Below are 19,536 nucleotides of genomic sequence, written 5' to 3' on the forward strand. Positions count from 1 at the left end.
AGCCCCAAGCCCCCAGAACCCACTGAAATTATTCAAACTAGCCAATCCTGAGCCTCCTTACCCTTCCCTGCCCATTCCTTCCCACTGAAACCACAATAAGGATTCTTGCCTGTGTTTTCACCTTGTTCCCTCAGCCTCCCAACTGATTTTAGTATTTCCTCCTTTAGTTTCCTTATGGCATGACAGGTACCTTCCTCCTTAAAACTGGAACCATCTTTTCAGTCACAGACATTCTGCGCTGGTCTGTTGGTCTCACTGTACCTGAATAATAATTTCTAGCATCTTCCATCTGCTTGATTGTCTTCTGTGTATTTTTTTCAATGAAAATATCTGCTCAGCTGGGTGTGGTGTAGGTGCACCTGTAATCTCAGCAGCTTGGGTCTCTGAGGCAGGAGGATCACAAGTTTGAGGGCAGCGTCAGCAACTTAGCAAGACCCTGTCTCAATATATAATAAAAAGAACTGGTCGTGCCACTCATTGGTAGAATTCTGGGTTCAATCCCCAGTACTGAACAAAAGAAAAGAAAGTATCTGTTCAAATCTAGCTTCCCATTCCTTTTTCCTCTGTAACCCATGGCAACCATCATTCTATTTTCTAACTCCTAGATTTGACTACTCTTGGAATCATGCAATATTTGTCGTTTTGTCCCTGTCTTATTTTACTTAGTATAATATACTCGGGGTTCATCCATGTGGTAATGTGTCAGAATTTTTTTCCTTTTCAATGGTGAATAATGTTCCATTGTATGTATATACCACATTTTATTTATCATCTGCTGATGGATGCTTGGGTTACTTCCACCATTTGGCTATTGTGAATAGTGCAGCTACATGAACATTGGTGTGCAAATGATTTTTTCAAGTCCATGCTTTCAATTCTTTTGGATATATTACCAGAATTAAAATTTCTGGATCATATGGTTGGTTGGTTTATATCAGAGATTGAATTTAGGGGCACTCAACAACTTTTGTTTGTTTGTTTATTCATTCATTTATACATACATACATATCAGGGATTGAATTCAGGGGCACTCAACCACTGAGCCACATACTGAGCTATATTTTGTATTTATTTAGAGACAGAGTCTCACTGAGTTGCTTAGCACCTCGTTTTGCTGAGGCCAGCTCGCATCCTCCTGCCTCAGCCTCCCAAATTGTTGGGATTATAGGCATGCACCATCACACCTGGCTTGTATGGTTTAATTTTATAAGGAATTGCTATACTGATTTCTAAAGCAGTTGTAACATTTACATTTCTATCAGCAGTGCATAGGGTTCCAATTTCCTTACATTCTTCAACAGTATTTGTTATTTTCTGGTTTTTATGTTTTTGTTTTGTTTTGTTTTGTTTTAGTAGTAACCAACCTAGTGGATATGAAATGGTCTCTGATTGTGGTTTTGATTTGCATTTCCCTAATAGTGATATTGAACATCTTTTAATGTGTTTTTTGGCCATTTGGATATCTTCTTTGGAAAAATGTCTGTTCATGTCCTTTCCCTATTTTTTAATCAGATTTTTTGTTGTTGTTGAATTGTAGGAGCTCTTTATGTATTCTGGGTTTCAATTCCATATTAGATACGTGATTTATATACATTTTCTTCCATCTTTGTATTGCATTTTCATTTGTTGATAGTATTCTTTGATTCACAGAAGTTTTTTTAATTTTTTTATTCTAATCATTATACATGACAGCAGAAAGCTTTTAATTCATTGTACACAAATAGAGCACAACTTTTCATTTCTCTTGTTGTACATGATGTAGAGTTGAACCACATGTGCAGTCATACATGTACTAGAGTCATGATGTTCATCTCATTTCACCATCTTTCCTACCCCCATGCCCCTTCTTTCCCTCCCTTTGGCCCAGTCAAAGTTCCTCCATTCTGCTTGCAACCCCATCCCCACCCCAGCCCCATTATAAATCAACACCCACAAAAGTTTTAAATTTTGATGAATGTTATAGTATAGATGTGGTGTCCCCAAAATCTCACGTTTGAGACAATGCAAGAAAGTTTGGAGGGAAGAAATTTTTGGGTTATAGCCTTAACCTAATCTGATTTAATCCCTGATGGGATTAACTAAGTGGTAGCTGGAGGCAGGTGTGGTGTGGTTGGAGGAAGTGGTTCATTGAGGGTGTGGCTGTATTTTTGCCTGGAGAGTAGAGTGTCTTTCTCTGCTTTCTGATCATCATGTGAGCGGCTTCCCTCTGCCACACTCTTCAACCATGATGTCCTGCCTCTCCTTGAGTCCTGAGGAATGGAGCCAGCCACTCTGCTGAGACCTACGAAACCGTGAGCCCCTAAATAAACCTTTCCTCCTTTACTTTGGTCTGGTTGGGTCTTTTATTCACAGCGGCGAAATAACTGACTAAAACAGTGAAGTCCAAATTTATCTCTTGTTTTATTGCCTATGCTTTTGGTGTCATAAGAAATCATTGCCAAATTCAGTGTCATGAAAGTTTTGCCCTATGTTTATTATAAGAGTTTTATAGTTTTAGTTCTTACATTTAGGTCTTTGACCCATTTGGGGTTAATTTGTGTATATAGTTAAAGGCAAGGATCCGACTTCAGTTTTTTGTATGTGAATATCTAGTTTTCCAGGCTACATGTTTTAAAAAGGCTGTCCATTGAATTGCTTTTGCACCTTTGTAAAAAAATATTTGAGCATATTTGTGTGTGTCTATTCATGGTTCAGTATTTTATCCCATTTTTCTTTATGTCTATTCTGTGCTAAGACTACACTATCTTAACTATGGTAGCTACACAGTAAACCTTAACATTGGGTAGCAAGGTTCCTCTCTCTTATTTTCCTGGTTTGTCTCATTTTTAGGTTTTATATAGATAAGCTATACTATGTGTGGTTTTATGTATCTAATGGCATGCTTTAAAAACAAATACTTTTCCATATTGTTCAATGTTTTAATTAATTTGCAATATAAATGTATACCAGACTCTATTTTATGTTTGTTCATTGTCCTAACAATGACTGACATTCCTACCTCCAGGGTCTTCTCTGCCAGGGCCCCAAACTGAGTTTTGCCTGAGGCGTAACCTAAAGGCAGGAGAACTTAAGAATCTTGATTCATAGCCTTCCTTAGTCGTCCAGATTTGTTTTCCGTGGAATTTCATCTGCAGAAGGGAGCTGCTCTCCAGGGCCACTAGCTGCAGGGGGTCCTCTATCCTTTGATTTAGACTTTTCTATTATATCGCCTTTTTCAAGAGAAGACCTAAGAAGAGAGTGGGGTTCTGATGTCCTGGAGCTTTAGCTCTTCAGCATTTTTTCAGGCTGTTTTTTTCTCAGTAACAGCTCTTCACTGTGCTGTTCCTACCCCACTCTCCTGGTGGCAAGTATCAGTTTTCTACTCATCAACACCCACCTACTCTGCTTGTCAGATGTCTCCTGCCTGACTTGCTCATTGCTGCCTTTGTCAGTTGTACAGCTGTCCTCTTCCCTACTTTGGCTTCCTGCCTGTCTTCCATGGCAGCTGCTTTGTCATTGCATGTCTGCTATCCTGCCCCTTCTCCCACCACCTCTTGCAGTTACAACATGTATTGCAGTATTGCACATTCTTCACGTTCAGAACTACACTCATCATCTTCCACATGGTATGCCCCCAAACCAGTCATCCTCCAGCATATAGCACTGGAATTCCTTACCTCAGCTTCTCATTAAGTCTTTAATTTGACTCCCGTAAATAATCAAGTCTCCTGTAGAAATTCCTGTTTTGCTCTGAGGTCCTCCTACTTTATTGGCTAGATTATTTTGAAGGCTTTGGATAGTGACCTGCCTTACTATAAATATTACCAGTTGAATCCTCCATTCTGCAGTTAATTATTATTTTTAAAATCCAAATTGTTCCAGTCAACTTCCCAAAATCTTTAGTGGTTCCCCTTTGTGTTAAGTGGTAAGTCATTACTTTGTTTTATTTATTTATTTATTTATTTATTTGAGAGAGAGGGAGGAGAGAGAATTTTAATATTTATTTTTTAGTTTTTTCGGCAGACACAACATCTTTGTTTGTGTGTGGTGCTGAGGATCGAACCCAGGCCGCACGCATGCCAGGCGAGCGTGCTACCGCTTGAGCCACATCCCCAGCCCCTACTTTGTTTTATTTGTTTGGTTTGTTTTTTTGTCGGGGAGTGCTTTTTATTGTGTTCAGTCTACATCATGATTGAGAAAAGGTTCCTCTTCTCGCCTCATGGTGTTCATTTAACCTCCTGCCTGCATCCTCATGGACATTAGTCTTTCATGTCTGTCATTTTTATATTCATTTAACAGAAATTTATTGAAGTCTTGCTTGATGCCCTTACCCAGCTCTTTGTATTCCTGGAATGAGATGTTTTTTCAAGTTTCCAGTTCCTCTCTGCTTGAAAGGCTGTGACCCTTCTCTTGGCTAGCTAGTCATATTCTTCCATGTTTAACATCTTCTTGAAAATTCCTTCTCTGGTATACAGTTTTCCCTCCTCACCTTAGAGTTAATTGGCTCAAGTTTTTTTTTTTTTAATGTGGGTAAAAATTCAGGATTTGAATAGTTTATTTGTGCCTACTACTAGTTATCGAACTCCTTGGTGACAGTGTCCACAACTACTCTATCTGTGTGCCCCCCAATATTTGGTCAGTCATTAAGGGAAGAATATGAACTTTGGAGTTTCAAAAGCCCTGAGTTTGAATACCAGTAGATGTTTATTAAATATGTGTCCTTGTACAAATTCCTTAATCTCTGGGCTCTTTTGTTTCATGATCTGCAAAATGGGAAAAAAAAAATAGTACTTGGTTCATGGGGTTATGAGGATTAAATGGGTTAAAGGTACATAAAAAGTATAATAACCAGTGCCTAGCACACAGCAGGCAACCAAAGATTATAGTTGTGAAAAATATTTTCTGTTCCTAATGGTGAACAACTCTGATTAAGTAAACAACTTAACTGAAGCTACTGAACCCCTCTAGTCACCTTTTCCTTAAATTAGAGAACCTGCCCAACTCTAGGGCAGAGTTTATTGCTCCCAGCTGCTGCTTTGTTTCTCTCACACCCTGGAGGCATCTTCAGCAAGACTAAGAGTTGAGCTTGTATCTTTCCCACAAAGAGTTTAATCTCTCCCAAAGAGGTAAGTTTATTTAAAAATCAAGACTAGTACTTGAATGTAGATATTAGATATCAGACGACATTTTAAAAAATCACTGCCCCTCTGTTGAGAAAGGTATAAAATGGAAATAATCGCAATTAGTTTTAGTTGGTGTTGGGAAGACTCACCTATTTCTTCATTAGTCTTTAAATCTTTAAAGATCAAATAGTGATAGGTGAAGAAAAGCCAGGTAATCTTGGGTTTGAATTCTACCTCTGCAATATACAAACTGTGAAACCATCTCTCATTCATTATCTGCAAAATGGAAGTAAGAGTATGTAATTTGAAGAGTTGCTATGACATCTGAGAAAATGTCACAGATGTCATTTGATCGCATTTTATCAGTAATAATGAATAAATATGGAATGCTTAATTTTGAGTAGCAAGACTCTTAATGAAAGCTGTCACAACCAAAGTGTAAACTCTGGAAAATGTGCAGATTAGTTTTCCTTTATTAGTGAGGAATTCATAATGTTTTTTATAACTTTGAGTAAGTATATGCAGGGCCCACTGGTAATTCTGATCACACGAGCATCATAGGTCATAATCTGAGGAGTTGAATACAGCTCCTTGTGAGCAGCTGTATCAGGATTGGGGTAGGTCACATACATCAGACAATGGAATTGACTCATTTCTTTCTCAGGTATATAAAATATGAAGGTAAGCTGGGCTGGTGTGGCAGTTTGACAGTGTCATCAAAGAACCTAGTCTTTTATCTCTTGTTCTGATGTAAAGGTCTAGAATAGCTGCCTGAGTTCTCATTATCACATCTGCATTTCAGATTACAGAAGGGAAGAAAGGAAAAAGACTCAATTCCTCCCTTTTAAACCACGTTGTTCATTGAGATCTCATAACATATTTTGGTTTCTCTCTCCTTGACTGAGAGTTTAATCACCTGTCCACACTTATTTGAGGAATGGGTATATTCTCCTTATACTAGCATTCAGTTTTCTTTATTTTTCCTCTCCTTGCCCTCCTGTGAGAAGGCACTGCCCTCAGGGCCTTAGCATCCATTGCCAGGAAGGGAATGTGTATCTGGGCAAGGAGGCAGGCACTGGGCATGCCCATGAATGGTTCCTTCATCTTGGGTACAGGACATATATTTCAAATAATTTACTCCTGAAATGAATGTCAGCATGTTTAATCAATTGTCTGTGGACTAAACATTCAAAGTTTCTGTAATTCAAGAGAGACACCTCCAGGTACACAGCACAGTAAATCATAATAACACCAATATCAGTGTAACAGAGTTGATAAAGATTAAATGAAATGAGGCATACAGAATGCTCAGAGAAACTTGGCTTTTGTGATGAGAGAGCAGGTGTGAATGATTTAACAGCCAGTGGGAGATTGGGAGTGATTTAAGAGCCCACTGGGGAGTTGAGAGCTTCCACATATATCCATAGAAAATATCTCAAATCTACAATGCTGAATTTGAATTTTAAGTATATTTAGGAAATGTTCTTAGACATTCAGTATTTTTCAAATTATTGTTACTAATGGCATCTTGCTTTTATTTGTTATTTGAATGTTGAACTTTGTTAATTGAGCAACCTAATGTATATACAGTAGAAATATTATTTTAAGTTAGTAAGAAATATTTTTGTAATGAAAGGACCATATATTGGCCTTTTGAGTGGGCGGAACAGGAAGGAGAACACAATGTGTGTGCCATTGTGTCCAGTATATTAGGGAAATGCCCAGACTTCATGACTCATCTCCCCAAATCTCCTTGTTCAGTTGTCTGTACTCAGTTAACCAAAAGCTTGTGGTTCACAAAGTGTGCTTTGAAAAATGAACAGTTATAAACTTGGGTTTCTCCCATTATTGTGTCTTTTCTGGACTATAAAATTCTGTTTGTACTCAGGGCATTGTTGCCTAATAGAAAATGATGTATAAGACAGGAGAGGAAATTGTATATAAATCACTTAACAAAAGCAAATAGTTAAAATAACTGGTGTATCCATATGATTAAACACTATGCAGCCATTGACAAGAAAGATAACTATGTATTGATAATGGCATATGTTTAAGATTTATTGTATAAGTAAAAAATGTAAGTTGCAGACTTGTATAATAGAATTCTGTTTATATTTTAAGTGTGGCTATACACTCATGTAGTACAGAAAACTTCTGAAGGCAATAGAAAGAAGTATTTAGCAATCCCTTTTGGGAAATGGGACTAGCAGGTGGTGAATGTTTTACACCCCTCTGGTTTGCACTTCTTTTAATGAACATGCCTTACCTTTTTTTCCCCATAGTTGATAATGTGTAATGGTGGAAGAGGAAAAACCAATGACTTTCTTATTTTAAAAAAATATCCCTAAATTGTCCAGTGCAGTGGTGTGGCCTGTAATTCCAGCCGCTGGGGAGTCTAAGACAGGAGGATCTCAGGTTCAAAACCAGCCTCAGCAAAAATGAGGTGCTAAGCAACTCAGTGAGACCCCATCTCTAAATCCAATTACAAAATAGGGCTGAGGATGTGGATCAGTGGGTTGAGGGTCCCTGAGTTCAATCCCCAGCCCCCCGCCGAAAATAATCCATAAATGACAATAGTATAATGTAGTATAAAATACTCCAGAATAAATACAGGAAGAAATGTGTTGGGTGAAAAAGAATATTTTAAGGACATAAAAACTTGAATAAATGAAGAAAATATTGTGTTCTAGGATTGCAAGATTTAATTCCTTAATATTGCCAAAATGGCCATACTACCAAAGCACTGTATAGATTTCATGCAATTTTTATTAAAATTCCATGACGTTCTTCATAGAAATAGAAAAAGCAGTCATGAAATTCATTTTGAAAAATAAGAGGTCCAGAATAGTCAAAGCAGTCCTCAGCGAAAAAAGTGAAGCAGAAGGCATCACAATAATAACAGTGCATAATATTCCATACCAGTTTATATCTTGGTTGCTTCTGATTTGGCCAGCCAAGCCAGAGAACCTGCCTAGGTCCTGGCTGACTGCATTTGGTCATCTGCCCTCATAAGAAATAAGCAAATATTGTAAAAAGGAAAAGTGAATTTAATTACAATTTGACCAAACTGTTTCCACTAGTATAGAAGTGGCTACAATCTATGCAGGGGCCGGGGGAGCTGTGCTAACCAGGAACTTGTTATAATTTCGGTTTGCACATGCACCTGCCTAGGCCAGAGGGCAGCTTCTCAGTTTCCACTCAGTACAAGCAAACTCCAGATGCAGAAAAGCGGATACCAGGAAGTTGGGAAGGAAAAAACACTTTGAGTCTTTTAATTTCAAAGGGGCTGTATTACACTTCCAAGTTTTGACAATTGTGAATAAAGTTGCTATAAACATCTCTTCAGGTTTTTGTGTGGGCAAAGGTTTTCAACTCATTTGGGTAAACACCAGGGGAACACACTTGCTCGGTCACGTATGATAAGGGTATATTTAATTTTATAAGAAATTGCCGGGCTGGGAATGTGGCTCATGTGGTAGCGCGCTCACCTGGCATGCGTGCGGCCCGGGTTCGATCCTCAGCACCACATACAAACAAAGATGTTGTGTCCACCGATAACTTAAAAAAAAAAAAGAAATTGCCAAATTGTTTTTCAGAGTGACTTTACTTTTGCATTTCCACCAGGGGTGAATGAGAGTTCCTGTTGCTCTATATTCTCACAAATATTTGATATTGTCAGTGTTGGATTTTGATCATTTCTGTATAATAATCTATCATTCTTGTTTTAATTTTTCAATTCTTAATATGTAATGTTCATTTTTTCACATGCTTATTTGCTATACATCTATCTTTTTTGGAAAAGTGTCTACTCAGATCTGTTTTTGTCTGTTTTTTAAATGTAATTTTCTGAGTTTTGAGAGTTCTTTGTATATTTTGGAGAATAGCACTTTATCATGCCTTTTGTAAATATTTTATTCTAGTCTGTGGCTTGTCCGCTTAGTTCTCTTGACATCATCTTTTGCAGAGTGGAAGTTTTATTTTAAAGAAGTCCAGCTTATTTTTTTTCTTGCTTCTTATTTTTTGAATTGTGCCTTTGGTTGATGTTTTATTAAAAAGTCATTGTCAGGATACAGGAAAAATTATATGAAGTTATTTTTTTCTTAGGTTATCTTCTAGGGATTTTATACTTTAGTGTTTTACATGCAGGTCTGTGATCCATTTTGTGAAAAGTGTGATGTTTGATCTAGAATTTTTTGTAGGTAGATGGTAGGTGAGTTGTTCCAGCACCATTTGGTGAAAGGATTATTTTTGCTCCATTGTATTACCTTTACTCTTTTTTCAAATTTATGTTGGTTTATTTCTGGTCTGTCCTGTTCTGTTCTGTTGATTTATTTGTGCATTTCTTTTGCCAGCATTGCACTGTCTTAATCACTGTATTTTTGTAGGTAAGTCTTGATGTCAGGTAGTTTCAGTTTTGACTGTTTCTTCTACTTCAATTTTGAGTTGTCTTTCTTGAGTCATTTGCCTCTCCATATAAACTTTAGAGGCCATTTATAGACTACCTGGGATATTGATCAAGATTATATTGATCTATAGACCAGCTTGGGAAGAACTGATATCTTAATATTATTGAGTTTTCCTATCTGTTCAAGATTGAGTTCTTTTACATTTAGTGGCATTTATTTATTTATTTTAAAGTTAGATATGGTCCCCTTTATTTTTATTTCTTTATTTTTATATGATGCTGAGAATGGAACCCAAGGCCTTACGCATGTGAGGCAAGTGCTCTGCCACTGCGCCACAACCCAGCCCTTTTACTTATTTTTTATTCCATTGTTACCTTCACAATTTCTTGCGTTGTCTTTATGCTTAGAAACTTCTCATCCTGAGCTCACATAATATTTATTTATCTTCGTTTTAAGTGTGACTTTTAACTATTTGATTTTATTTGTTTGTTTGTAATAGGGATTGGACCCAGGGTGCTTAACCATTGAGCCACATCCCCAACCCTTTTTATTTTGTTTTTGAGACAGGGTCTGAGTGGCTTAGAGCTTCAGCCTCTTGAGCTGCTGGGATTATATGCATGTGTAACTATACCTGGCAAGCATTTAATTCTTTAACCCAGCTGGAACTTATTTTGGTATGTGGAATAAGGTGATGCACTAACTCCTTTCCCTCAACTACATATTTATTTTTCCCAACTTCCTGTTGATTTATCAATAATAGATTTGATGGATATATAATAGTCATCCTTCCAATTTTCCTGATCCTCGTGGAAAAAATTATGTGCATTGCCAATTTTAAAATACAGCAAGGTTAGGAATTGAACTGGTTTCTATTAGAGATCAATGTTTGTTTGCTGTCCAGATCTTTCAGTGTTATACAGATATCACTGATTTAATAATCATAACCCACAAAGAATGAAGAAGTGGTCAAAATTTTGTGTGGCTGCACCTGGTGAAAGCCGTTGTCTGAACCCATTCCCCTGCTTGGCATTGCCATGCTAACCATGGCAAACTTACAGGATGTATATGAACCTTCTACATCTCAGTCTTTTCTCACTTCTGCCCTTCCCCCCTGAGATTTTCAGGTGCCCCTTAAGAAAGCATATACTCTTTCCCTTGAAGAGTGAGTACAATATTGAATTACTTCTAGACTGGACGTCTTATGAAGTGGAGTTCATAAGCAAATTGCTTCCCTGTTGTTCCTCTAATTTCTAGCCCAGTATTAGGGCAAAGAAATCTGAATGGATGAATGAGTCACTATTACTGGTGGGAATATGCTGCTGTCTTATGTGGTTTGAGGTAGGATAGTTTGATAGTAGTTGTATAATGTCTACTTCAAAGAGTAGTAAGTACATTAATGCATTCAGACTACATTCTTGATACTTCTCTGGACTATAAAGATAGCCATCAGCTTGGGAAAAGGACTGCTACCTAGCTCTGACCCACAGAGGTACATTCTGGCTTGGGAATTTTAAACAGTTTTTCAGGTGATTCTAAAGTGTAATCGAGTTGCCTTTAAAAATGTGTTCTGATTTAGATCGACTTCTATATGTATAAAGATTCAATTAATAGTTGAACTCCTGAAGAAATGTGACTTCATAAAGATCATTGGCCCTGTAAACATATTTTAACAGCTAGGAGGATGCTTCCCCAAATACTTGTATTTTGAATAATTTGGACATAGTTATAATAATATAGGGCCTCATCTGACATGACTTCCCATTTTTCAGGTCAGCATGGATTCCTGGTTTCTTCTTGTTCTGTTTGGCAGTGGACTGATACACGTCAGTGCCAGTAATGCCACCACAGGTAAATTGTCATTTGATAAAACTGATATTTGAAACAGAATTTTACTTTCACATATAATGACCCAGATTTGAAGACCTAGTTGATATAATTTTAAACTTTTCTTTAAAAATGATAGTAAAATAAATACGTTTGGAAATCTCTGAATTGTGTTGAATGCTTAGCATTGTTCTACATGTTACTATTTTAAACATATCAGAAATGTGATCTTTCCTGGAAAAAAAAAAAAAAGTTGAACTGAGTGAAGAATTTCATTTATTTCTCCCATAGGTAGCCCTTTGGAGGAATGATTCACTTAAGATAAAAGTGTGTGTGTGTGTGTGTGTGTGTGTGGCCTTTGTCTGATCTCCAGATATTTGATGAGTTTATTAAGGTTTACTGCCTTATGTTATAACTTTTGAGTCTCGCATTCTTTGTGTAATGTTTTCTTATGTTTTGCTGTTTGTAGTTTCACCTTCCTTGGAAATTACAAGATCAGTTAAAGCATCAACAGCTGAATCAGTCAAAGAACAGAACAGAACTTCAAATCCAACCTCATCAGTAACTTCTCTTTCTGTGGCACCAACACTCAGCCCAAATATAACTTTGGGACCTACCTACATAACCACTGTCAATTCTTCATACTCTGACAATGGGACCACACGATCTATAAGCACCGATTCTGTAGGCACTACCATTTCACCAAATGGAACATGGCTTCCAGATCACCAATTCACAGATGCCAGAACAGAACCCTGGGAAGGGAATTCCAGTACTGCAGCAACCACTCCAGAAACCTTCCCTCCTTCAGGTACCAGAGATGGTTTTTGCTCCTTCTTTCACTTTTTGAGTGTATTCACCCTTTTATCATCTTTGTTTTTTCTAGCTGTAAAGTTTCTTGAAATAAGTAAAATTGCCCAAGGAAAGTAACAAAACCTAGGTGTAAAGAATTCTTTTTATTTTTATTCTTCTTTTTATTCTATTTATTTATTTATTTATTTATTTTGGATGTAAGAACTTCTTAAGAATATCTGGTGAGCATAGAGTTAAGAGGAAGGAAGTACTTGCTGTGGTGCAAGGACTCTGAGGCAGGAGGATTACAAGTTCAAAGCCAGCCTTAGCAACTTAGCAATTTAGTGAGCCCCTGTCTCAAAATAACATATAAAAAAGGGCTGGGAATATGGCACAGTGGTTAAGTACCTCTGGGTTCAATCCCCAGCCCCAATAAATAGATAGACAGACAGACAGATAGATAGAAGTGAAAGGAAGATTCTAGAGGATATCTTTTTGCTAGGTGATATCCTACTTAGGTTGGGGAGGCCTAAGTGTGTTTAAAGGGAAGAAAACGGTTGTAAATACAAGCAAAAGAGGGGAGCTAATTGATGATGCAAGAGACTGAAGATGAAAGGATACAGAGACTGAGTAATGATTAGCTTTGAAAAGGAGAGAATCATGGAGACCATGAGAAAGAAAATGAAAATGAATGTCCCATAACAATTAGCTGCAGAATGGAAGACCAGTGTCAAGGCATGGAATTAGAAAGGGGCTCAGGGAAACTGTTACATTGCAGTGACAATTATTTAGGACCTTGGCCTAGTCCCCTTTCTCCTTAAATCAGCACCAGTGGATTAAAGCAGAGGTGGTCCCTGAGATAGAATTAGAGCCCTGTGTCTGAGACCAGGTGGAATAGGTCAAGTTTCTGACTTTGAACATCAGGTTCCTAGTCTAAGATGATTAGAGGATCCCTGAAAGAGCTTCTGTGAAGAATAAATAGTTGTTTTCTGATTGCCATATTACTATCATTCCTTTTTCTAGCAAAATCACTGTTGCCTCTTCTATGATTCCATCCTTTTAGCTCAAATTTCTTCCCTGTTTTATGAATTCCCCTGGGTGGACTCATGTCTGGTGCATGGGAGAGCATTCAGAAAGTACTTGCAAAATCACATCTCATTTGGTTATTCCAGATGACATCTTTCATCTAGACTTCAAAGCCCAGACCTAATATCTGCTTATGTTAATCTCATTTTTTTCTGCAATAAAGGCAGTGTAGCATTTGCAGTTAAGAGCATAGAGCCATTTTACCTGTTTGTATCCCAACTCTGACAGAAGCTCCTTTTGTGACCATTGGCAAATTTACTTAATCCTGTACTTCAATTTCTTCATCTGTAAAATAGGTGTGAATGATAGTAATAGTTTTTACCTTACAGAGAATCTATTCTGATTAAGCAGATTAATACGGGTAATTACATATTATGGTGCCTGCACATGATAAGCACTCTTTTGAAGTTTTAGCTTTTATTATGTTACAATTATTGCTCTGATAGTTACTAATAAAATAAATGAATGTAATGGCATTCCACTATCCTTGATGAGATAGACAGCTGCAAACAAATAAGGTCTGTTATTTGCTTTGGGCTTTAATTATACTTTATCAGTTATTACAATGCCTAACATATAAGAGTTTTATGGAATAATCTGATTAAGGGAGTTTTATATTTTATAGGTGAAAGAGTTTTCTAATGATGAAACTATAATTTATGGAGTATTTTTTTTTAAAGAGAGAGAATTTTTTTAAATATTTATTTTTCAGTTTTCGGCGGACACAACATCTTTATTTTATTTTTTATTTTGCCAGGCGAGTGCGCTACCGCTTGAGCCACATCCCCAGCCCTATGGAGTATTTTTTAATGTGCAGTTTATGACCCATTCATGAAATCAGTTTAATGGTCCACCACTGCTGTTTGTTTGTTTCAGTGAATGGTCCTATTCTATTTCTGTTTTTTTTTTTTAATCTTATGCATATAATTTTGTGAAACTTTTGTTATACACAAGCACAGTGTAGATATGTCTACTGAATGACAGTGTAAAATGTATTTCTTGCTGTGGGTTATGGTAATTGCTTAGAGAGGAAACATACAATAAGTTGTACGAGCTGAAGGAGTAAGTGGATGAGGTGAGACTGTACTCAGGCCTAACTAATTTTATGACTCATGTTCTATTTTGTATGTCCTTCATTTGACAGTTTTATGAGGAGACATGGATAATTAGCTCCTTTTGATACATGCTTAATTTAAGATTATATAGAGAGCATAAATGATTTGCTTTAGATATCAATGCTTATAAGTAGGAAATTAAGCATATTTCTCACTTTTGTGGGCTTTCCCACATCTTTCGTACACTGATGTAGGCCTGAATTTTATTGTAGCTAAGAATCCAGCCATTGTATATTTAACACATTTCATGTCGGAGGAGACTGAGTTACATATCACTAGTGACTTTTATTGGAGATCAGTAAAACAAGGAAACTGTATGGGTACATGAGTATTTCATGGTCTTAAACCCCACATCCTATTCATCATCTTACCAGTATTCCCATAATACTCATTATATTTGCTTAATTAGTATTTGACATTTTAAGTCTTTATGACTTGAAATATTGTTTATTACCAAACTATAAGTAACCATTTAATTATTTTTCTTTGTGTACTTTTTTTTCCTGAATTTGGTAATTGCATGACTTTTTGTTTAGTTTTCTTTTTAGTTATTGCTGGCCAATTCCCACATTTTCCAGAGCCCTGCAGTACAGTTTTTACAAAGGCAGGCCTATTAGATAATCTGATATTTCTTTTTCTTTTCTTTTTTTTTTTTAAACCTATAGCAATTCCCTCTGAGGTCTCCATTGTCTTATTCCAGTCTAGGCTTGTTATCTCTAGGGCTGTACACAAATATCAGCCTAGAATATTTATTCTCTGTCAATCTGGGAATTCCCCTTGCTCTTCCTGTCTTCCATATTGTTTTCTTTCATCTATCATTTGGTAGAACACATTCTTCTTGAGAAAGGGGTCCATTGGAGGTAAACTACACGAGACCTGACATGTCTAAAGCTTCTTTAGGGCTGTGTATGGAATTTTAGAAAGTAATTTTCCCCTGGCATTTTTGAAGTGCTGCCCTGACTTCTAATTTACCAAGCTTGAAGGATTCTGTTGCTGTTCTAATTCCTAATTCTTCCTGGTGCTATCATCAGTTTCCTGAAATTTCATCAAGTTGTATTATGATGTGGGTCTTTTTCATTCATATTTTTATTACTTTATAGGCCCTCTGAAGCCTTGGTCCTTCCGTTCTGAAATTTTTTTGTGTTTAAAAACTTTATTCTTTCTTCGAATTTTTCCTAAAACTCCTCTGTTATTTAGATATTGGATTATTCTTGGATTCATTCCTTAATCTTTTTAATTTTTCTTTCCTATTGACCTTTCCTTTGAGTCTCTTTTTTTCCTTTTGAAAATAAGCAGCCAGGGACAGTAGCCCATGCTTGTAATCCCAGCTACTTGGGAATTTGAGGCAAGAAGGATCACAAGTTGGCAGTCAACCTGGGTTAACTTAATGAGACCCTGTCTCAAAATAAAATATGTAGCTCATTAGTAGAGTGCTTGCTTATACAGGTAAGACCTCCGGGTTCAATCCCCAGTACCTCAAAAGAAAAGGAAAAGAAAAGAAAGCAGAGGCACATACATATATTCCCTTTTTCTTCCATATGTAACAAAAACAATATATTATATTCATTTCTGCATATTAATTTTTTTCAGTTAGCTTATCTACTTGTTTTTTTTTTTTTTTTTGGTGTGTGTGTATGTGTATTTTTTAAACAGTATATTGCAGGGGATCAAACCCAGGGCCTAAAACATGTTAGGCATACGCTCTACCACTAATCTATACTCCCAGCCAACTTATTCTATATTTTAGTAAAGAACTGGTAATGTGGTTATATCTTAATATATTTATTCAGTTTTCCTATGAATAAGACATTCAGGTTGTTTTCAGAGCATTCTTTTCAACAATACAGCTTGTCATTTCAAACATGTATGAGCATATTAGTAGGATAAGTTTTATTTTAAGTGTGCATTTTATAAATTGATGACTATTGCCAACTTTTCTTTACTAGGAAATGTCTTCCTAATAGTATTATATCAAAGTACCTATCTTTCTATACTCTTCAATACAGTGAATTATCAAACTTCTGGATTTCTGCCAAGTTGGTAGATAAAATTAATTTCTCATTGTAACTTTAATTTGCATTCCTCTGAATAAAATTGAGGACCTTTCCCCTTTTAAAATTTTTATTATTGTTATTAATATTATAGTACTGGGGATCAAACCTAGTACCTTGCATATACTAGGCAAACACTCTACCACTAAATGACACCCCCAACCCCCCCTTTCCATATTGTAAAAGACCATTTGTATTTTTTTTTATCTGAGCATTCTTTGTTGATATTCTTCAACCATTTTTCTTATTAGGGTGTCAGGTTTTTTTGAACTCAAAAGCATTCTTTAAAAATTTGGGAAATGATTTCTGTGCCTACAGTGAAGTTTGTTTTTTTTAAATGCGAGGTCTCACTATATTGCCCAAGCTGGTCTTGAACTCCTTTGGTTCAAGTGATCCTCCTATTTCAAGCTTCTCAAGTACCTGGGACTGCAGGCACATGTCACCCACACATACCTTAATCTTTTAGCTTTTCTGTATTGCAGAAGATAGCATTAGGAATTTTTAATTTTTAAAATATGAATATGAGTTTGTTTAACTAAATGTTCTCTAGGTAATGGGCCATATTTAAGAAGGCCTCCCTTACTCCAAAATTCTAAAATAAATTACTTCGTGTTTTCTTTTGGACTTTTATGGTTTCTTTCTTTGTTTCCTTTTATTTCTTTGCAGAGGTGGGGGAGTTTGGGAGGATGAGTGGATATGTGTGCCCGCAGATGAGTGCTTGAATTTATTCTGACATTAATTGTGAGCTATAGATGTGTTTTCCCCCAAATGGCTAATCAGTTATCCCAGTGCCCCTTAATGAATAATCTATTTTTGCTCCCAATTATGAAGTGGTAAGTAATTTTTAAAAATCCAGAATCATCCTGAAAAAAATTGATTTGAAATGTCACCTTTATTATATGTGATATGGATATTCAGTTTCCCATATGTACTTGAGTATTTGGGGACATTCATTGTGTTTTCTGTAGAATTTTTTTTTTTTCCCACTACTAAAGATTGAGCCAGAGGCACTATAACACAGCTATCCAAGCCCTTTTAATTTTTTATTTGGGGATGATCTCCTTAGTAGCTGGATAACAGGCATGAACCACTGTTCCTGGCTATTCCAGGTGGTTTTTTTTTTTTAATATTTATTTTTTAGTTGTAGTTGGACACAGTACTTTTATTTTATTTATTTTTATGTAGTGTTGAGGATTGAACCCAGGGCCTCGCACGTGCCAGGCAAGCACTCTACCGCTGATCCCAGCCCGTGGCTATTCCAGTTTTAATGAAGATTTATGTATAGCCATTAAATTTTGCCAGTTGCTTGTTTGGTGTCAGCAAGATCTGTTTGTTTTCTTTTTTGTTCTGTTGCTATGGTAGATTATATTAATAGATTTTTAAAATTCTAAACTGTCTACATTCCTGCAAAACTCACCTTGGTAATGTATCATTTTCGTAACAAACTGTTGCAATCTGTTTGATATTATTTTATATAGGATTTTTCCCTTTGATACTGGCAAGTAACTTCTAAATGAACTTGATCTGTGGTTTTTGATAAGTTTTAATTCATCAGTGTTTTGTTTCATGAAAAGAATCTGAAAATTTACATAGGAAACCAGCCATTCAACTCACAAAGTTTATTTGAATGAATTTGAGGAAAAGTTGTTTCTTAAAATTATTTAATTTCCTGCATAGCTATGAATAGTTCTCTTTGCATATTTTTTAATATTCTTTGTTTTCTTGTTTGAGTTCATGGTCCTTTGCTTTTTTTCTTCCAAAGAACCTACTATTTATTCTCTCATTTTTCAGTTTTAATTTCACTGATATTTTTAAATTCCTGTTCTTTTTGCCTTCTTTAAATTTATTTTGTGCAGACTGCTATCTTGAATGCTTAATTATTATCATTCTTTGTGTTAATTAACATATTTAATGTTGTGAATTTTGTACAAGCACAGTTTTAGACATACGTACTCCATAAGTATTCCTGTACTTAGTCGTGTTAATCAATATTCAGTATGAGCTGCTCTAGCAAAGATAACACCAAAATCCAGTGACTGAAGTAAGACCACGGTATCTTTCTCTCCCCAGAGGTGGGCAGAGTGCTTTGCCTTATCAGGGTCCAAGTCTCTTTGTTTTTTTTTTTTCTTCATCCCAACAATATTGCTTTTATCTTCTTGATTATCTGCTTTCATCATTGGACCTTAGTTCTAGGTTCTGAGAACAGAGGGAATGGAGATAAACAATTTCTTTTCCAAAAGATGTGACCTGGAAATTACCACATTGCTTTTGCTCACATCCCATTAGCTGGAATTTATCACATGACTCTGGCACAAAGGATTCTTAGAAATATAGTCTCTAGCTGGACAACTTTGTGCTCAGCTAAAAAATAAGAGGTCTGTACCAAAGGCAAGAAGAGGTGTTTTCATCATTGTGTTTTGCTTGGTTTTGCTGTGCTGGGGACCAAATCCAGGGCTTTGCATGTATTAGGCAAGTTCTCTACCACTAAGCTATACCTCTATTTTATTATTATTATTTTTAGATGTTTTTTATTTTGATGTGGATTTTGATTTTTAATCAAATTTACTTTGTTAATTTTTAATTCTATTGTATGGTGATAAAAGAATATTGTACTGTTTTTTATTCCTGGGAATTTGTAAGAACTCACAGATGTTCCACAGGTCTTTGAAAAGATTTTCTCTGTAATTATATAGAATTGGGTATATACCAGTTAGGTTTTATTACCTCTTATCATTTAGGTCTTATATCCTTCCTTCATTTTGTCCTTTTGAGTTTTAATGATCCAAAAGATATGAACTCCTGAAATATAAAGTTCTGTAATTTGTATTTCTTCTTGCATTCTTATACTTTTTATGAATATTGATGTTACATTATTTGTGTACTCAAAAAGAAGGCCAGGCTGCTGACTAAAGTTTAGTGAATCTGGACAATTTTATTTCTCAGTTGTTGGAGGATACCTCCTTCTAGGCCAACATTGTACCTGGAGAAAGAGTATCTATATTCCTGGAGCTTGTTTTGTTTTTACCTTAAATTGATTAGTAATGTTTTTCTTTAACCTGAGTGAATGTTTTTATTTGTCACTTATTACACAGGTAATTCTGACTCGAAGGACAGAAGAGGTGAGCTGCTCACCTTGTATCTGTTGTCCCTTTTACACAGT

The 19,536-nt window shown here is 36.1% G+C and overlaps 1 protein-coding gene across 7 annotated transcripts in view; it reads left to right on the forward strand.

Moving 5' to 3' along the window:
* Ptpra (protein tyrosine phosphatase receptor type A) overlaps positions 1-19,536 on the forward strand; it is a 122,849-nt gene that overhangs the window by 53,989 nt on the left and 49,324 nt on the right. For 3 of the 7 annotated variants that reach the window (XM_015482273.2, XM_048811214.1, XM_015482281.2), the window contains 3 exons: positions 11,278-11,356; positions 11,802-12,143; positions 19,469-19,495. In XM_015482273.2, coding sequence (XP_015337759.1) covers positions 11,278-11,356; positions 11,802-12,143; positions 19,469-19,495 — 448 coding nt within the window. Of the gene's footprint in view, positions 1-10,911; positions 10,998-11,277; positions 11,357-11,801; positions 12,144-19,468; positions 19,496-19,536 lie in introns of those variants that run through there. The other 4 variants (XM_048811213.1, XM_048811212.1, XM_048811215.1 and 1 more) reach the window with 4 other exon arrangements.

The sequence above is a fragment of the Marmota marmota genome, unplaced genomic scaffold (assembly GCF_001458135.2).
Source record: "Marmota marmota marmota unplaced genomic scaffold, marMar, whole genome shotgun sequence".
NCBI classification, from domain to species: domain Eukaryota; kingdom Metazoa; phylum Chordata; class Mammalia; order Rodentia; family Sciuridae; genus Marmota; species Marmota marmota.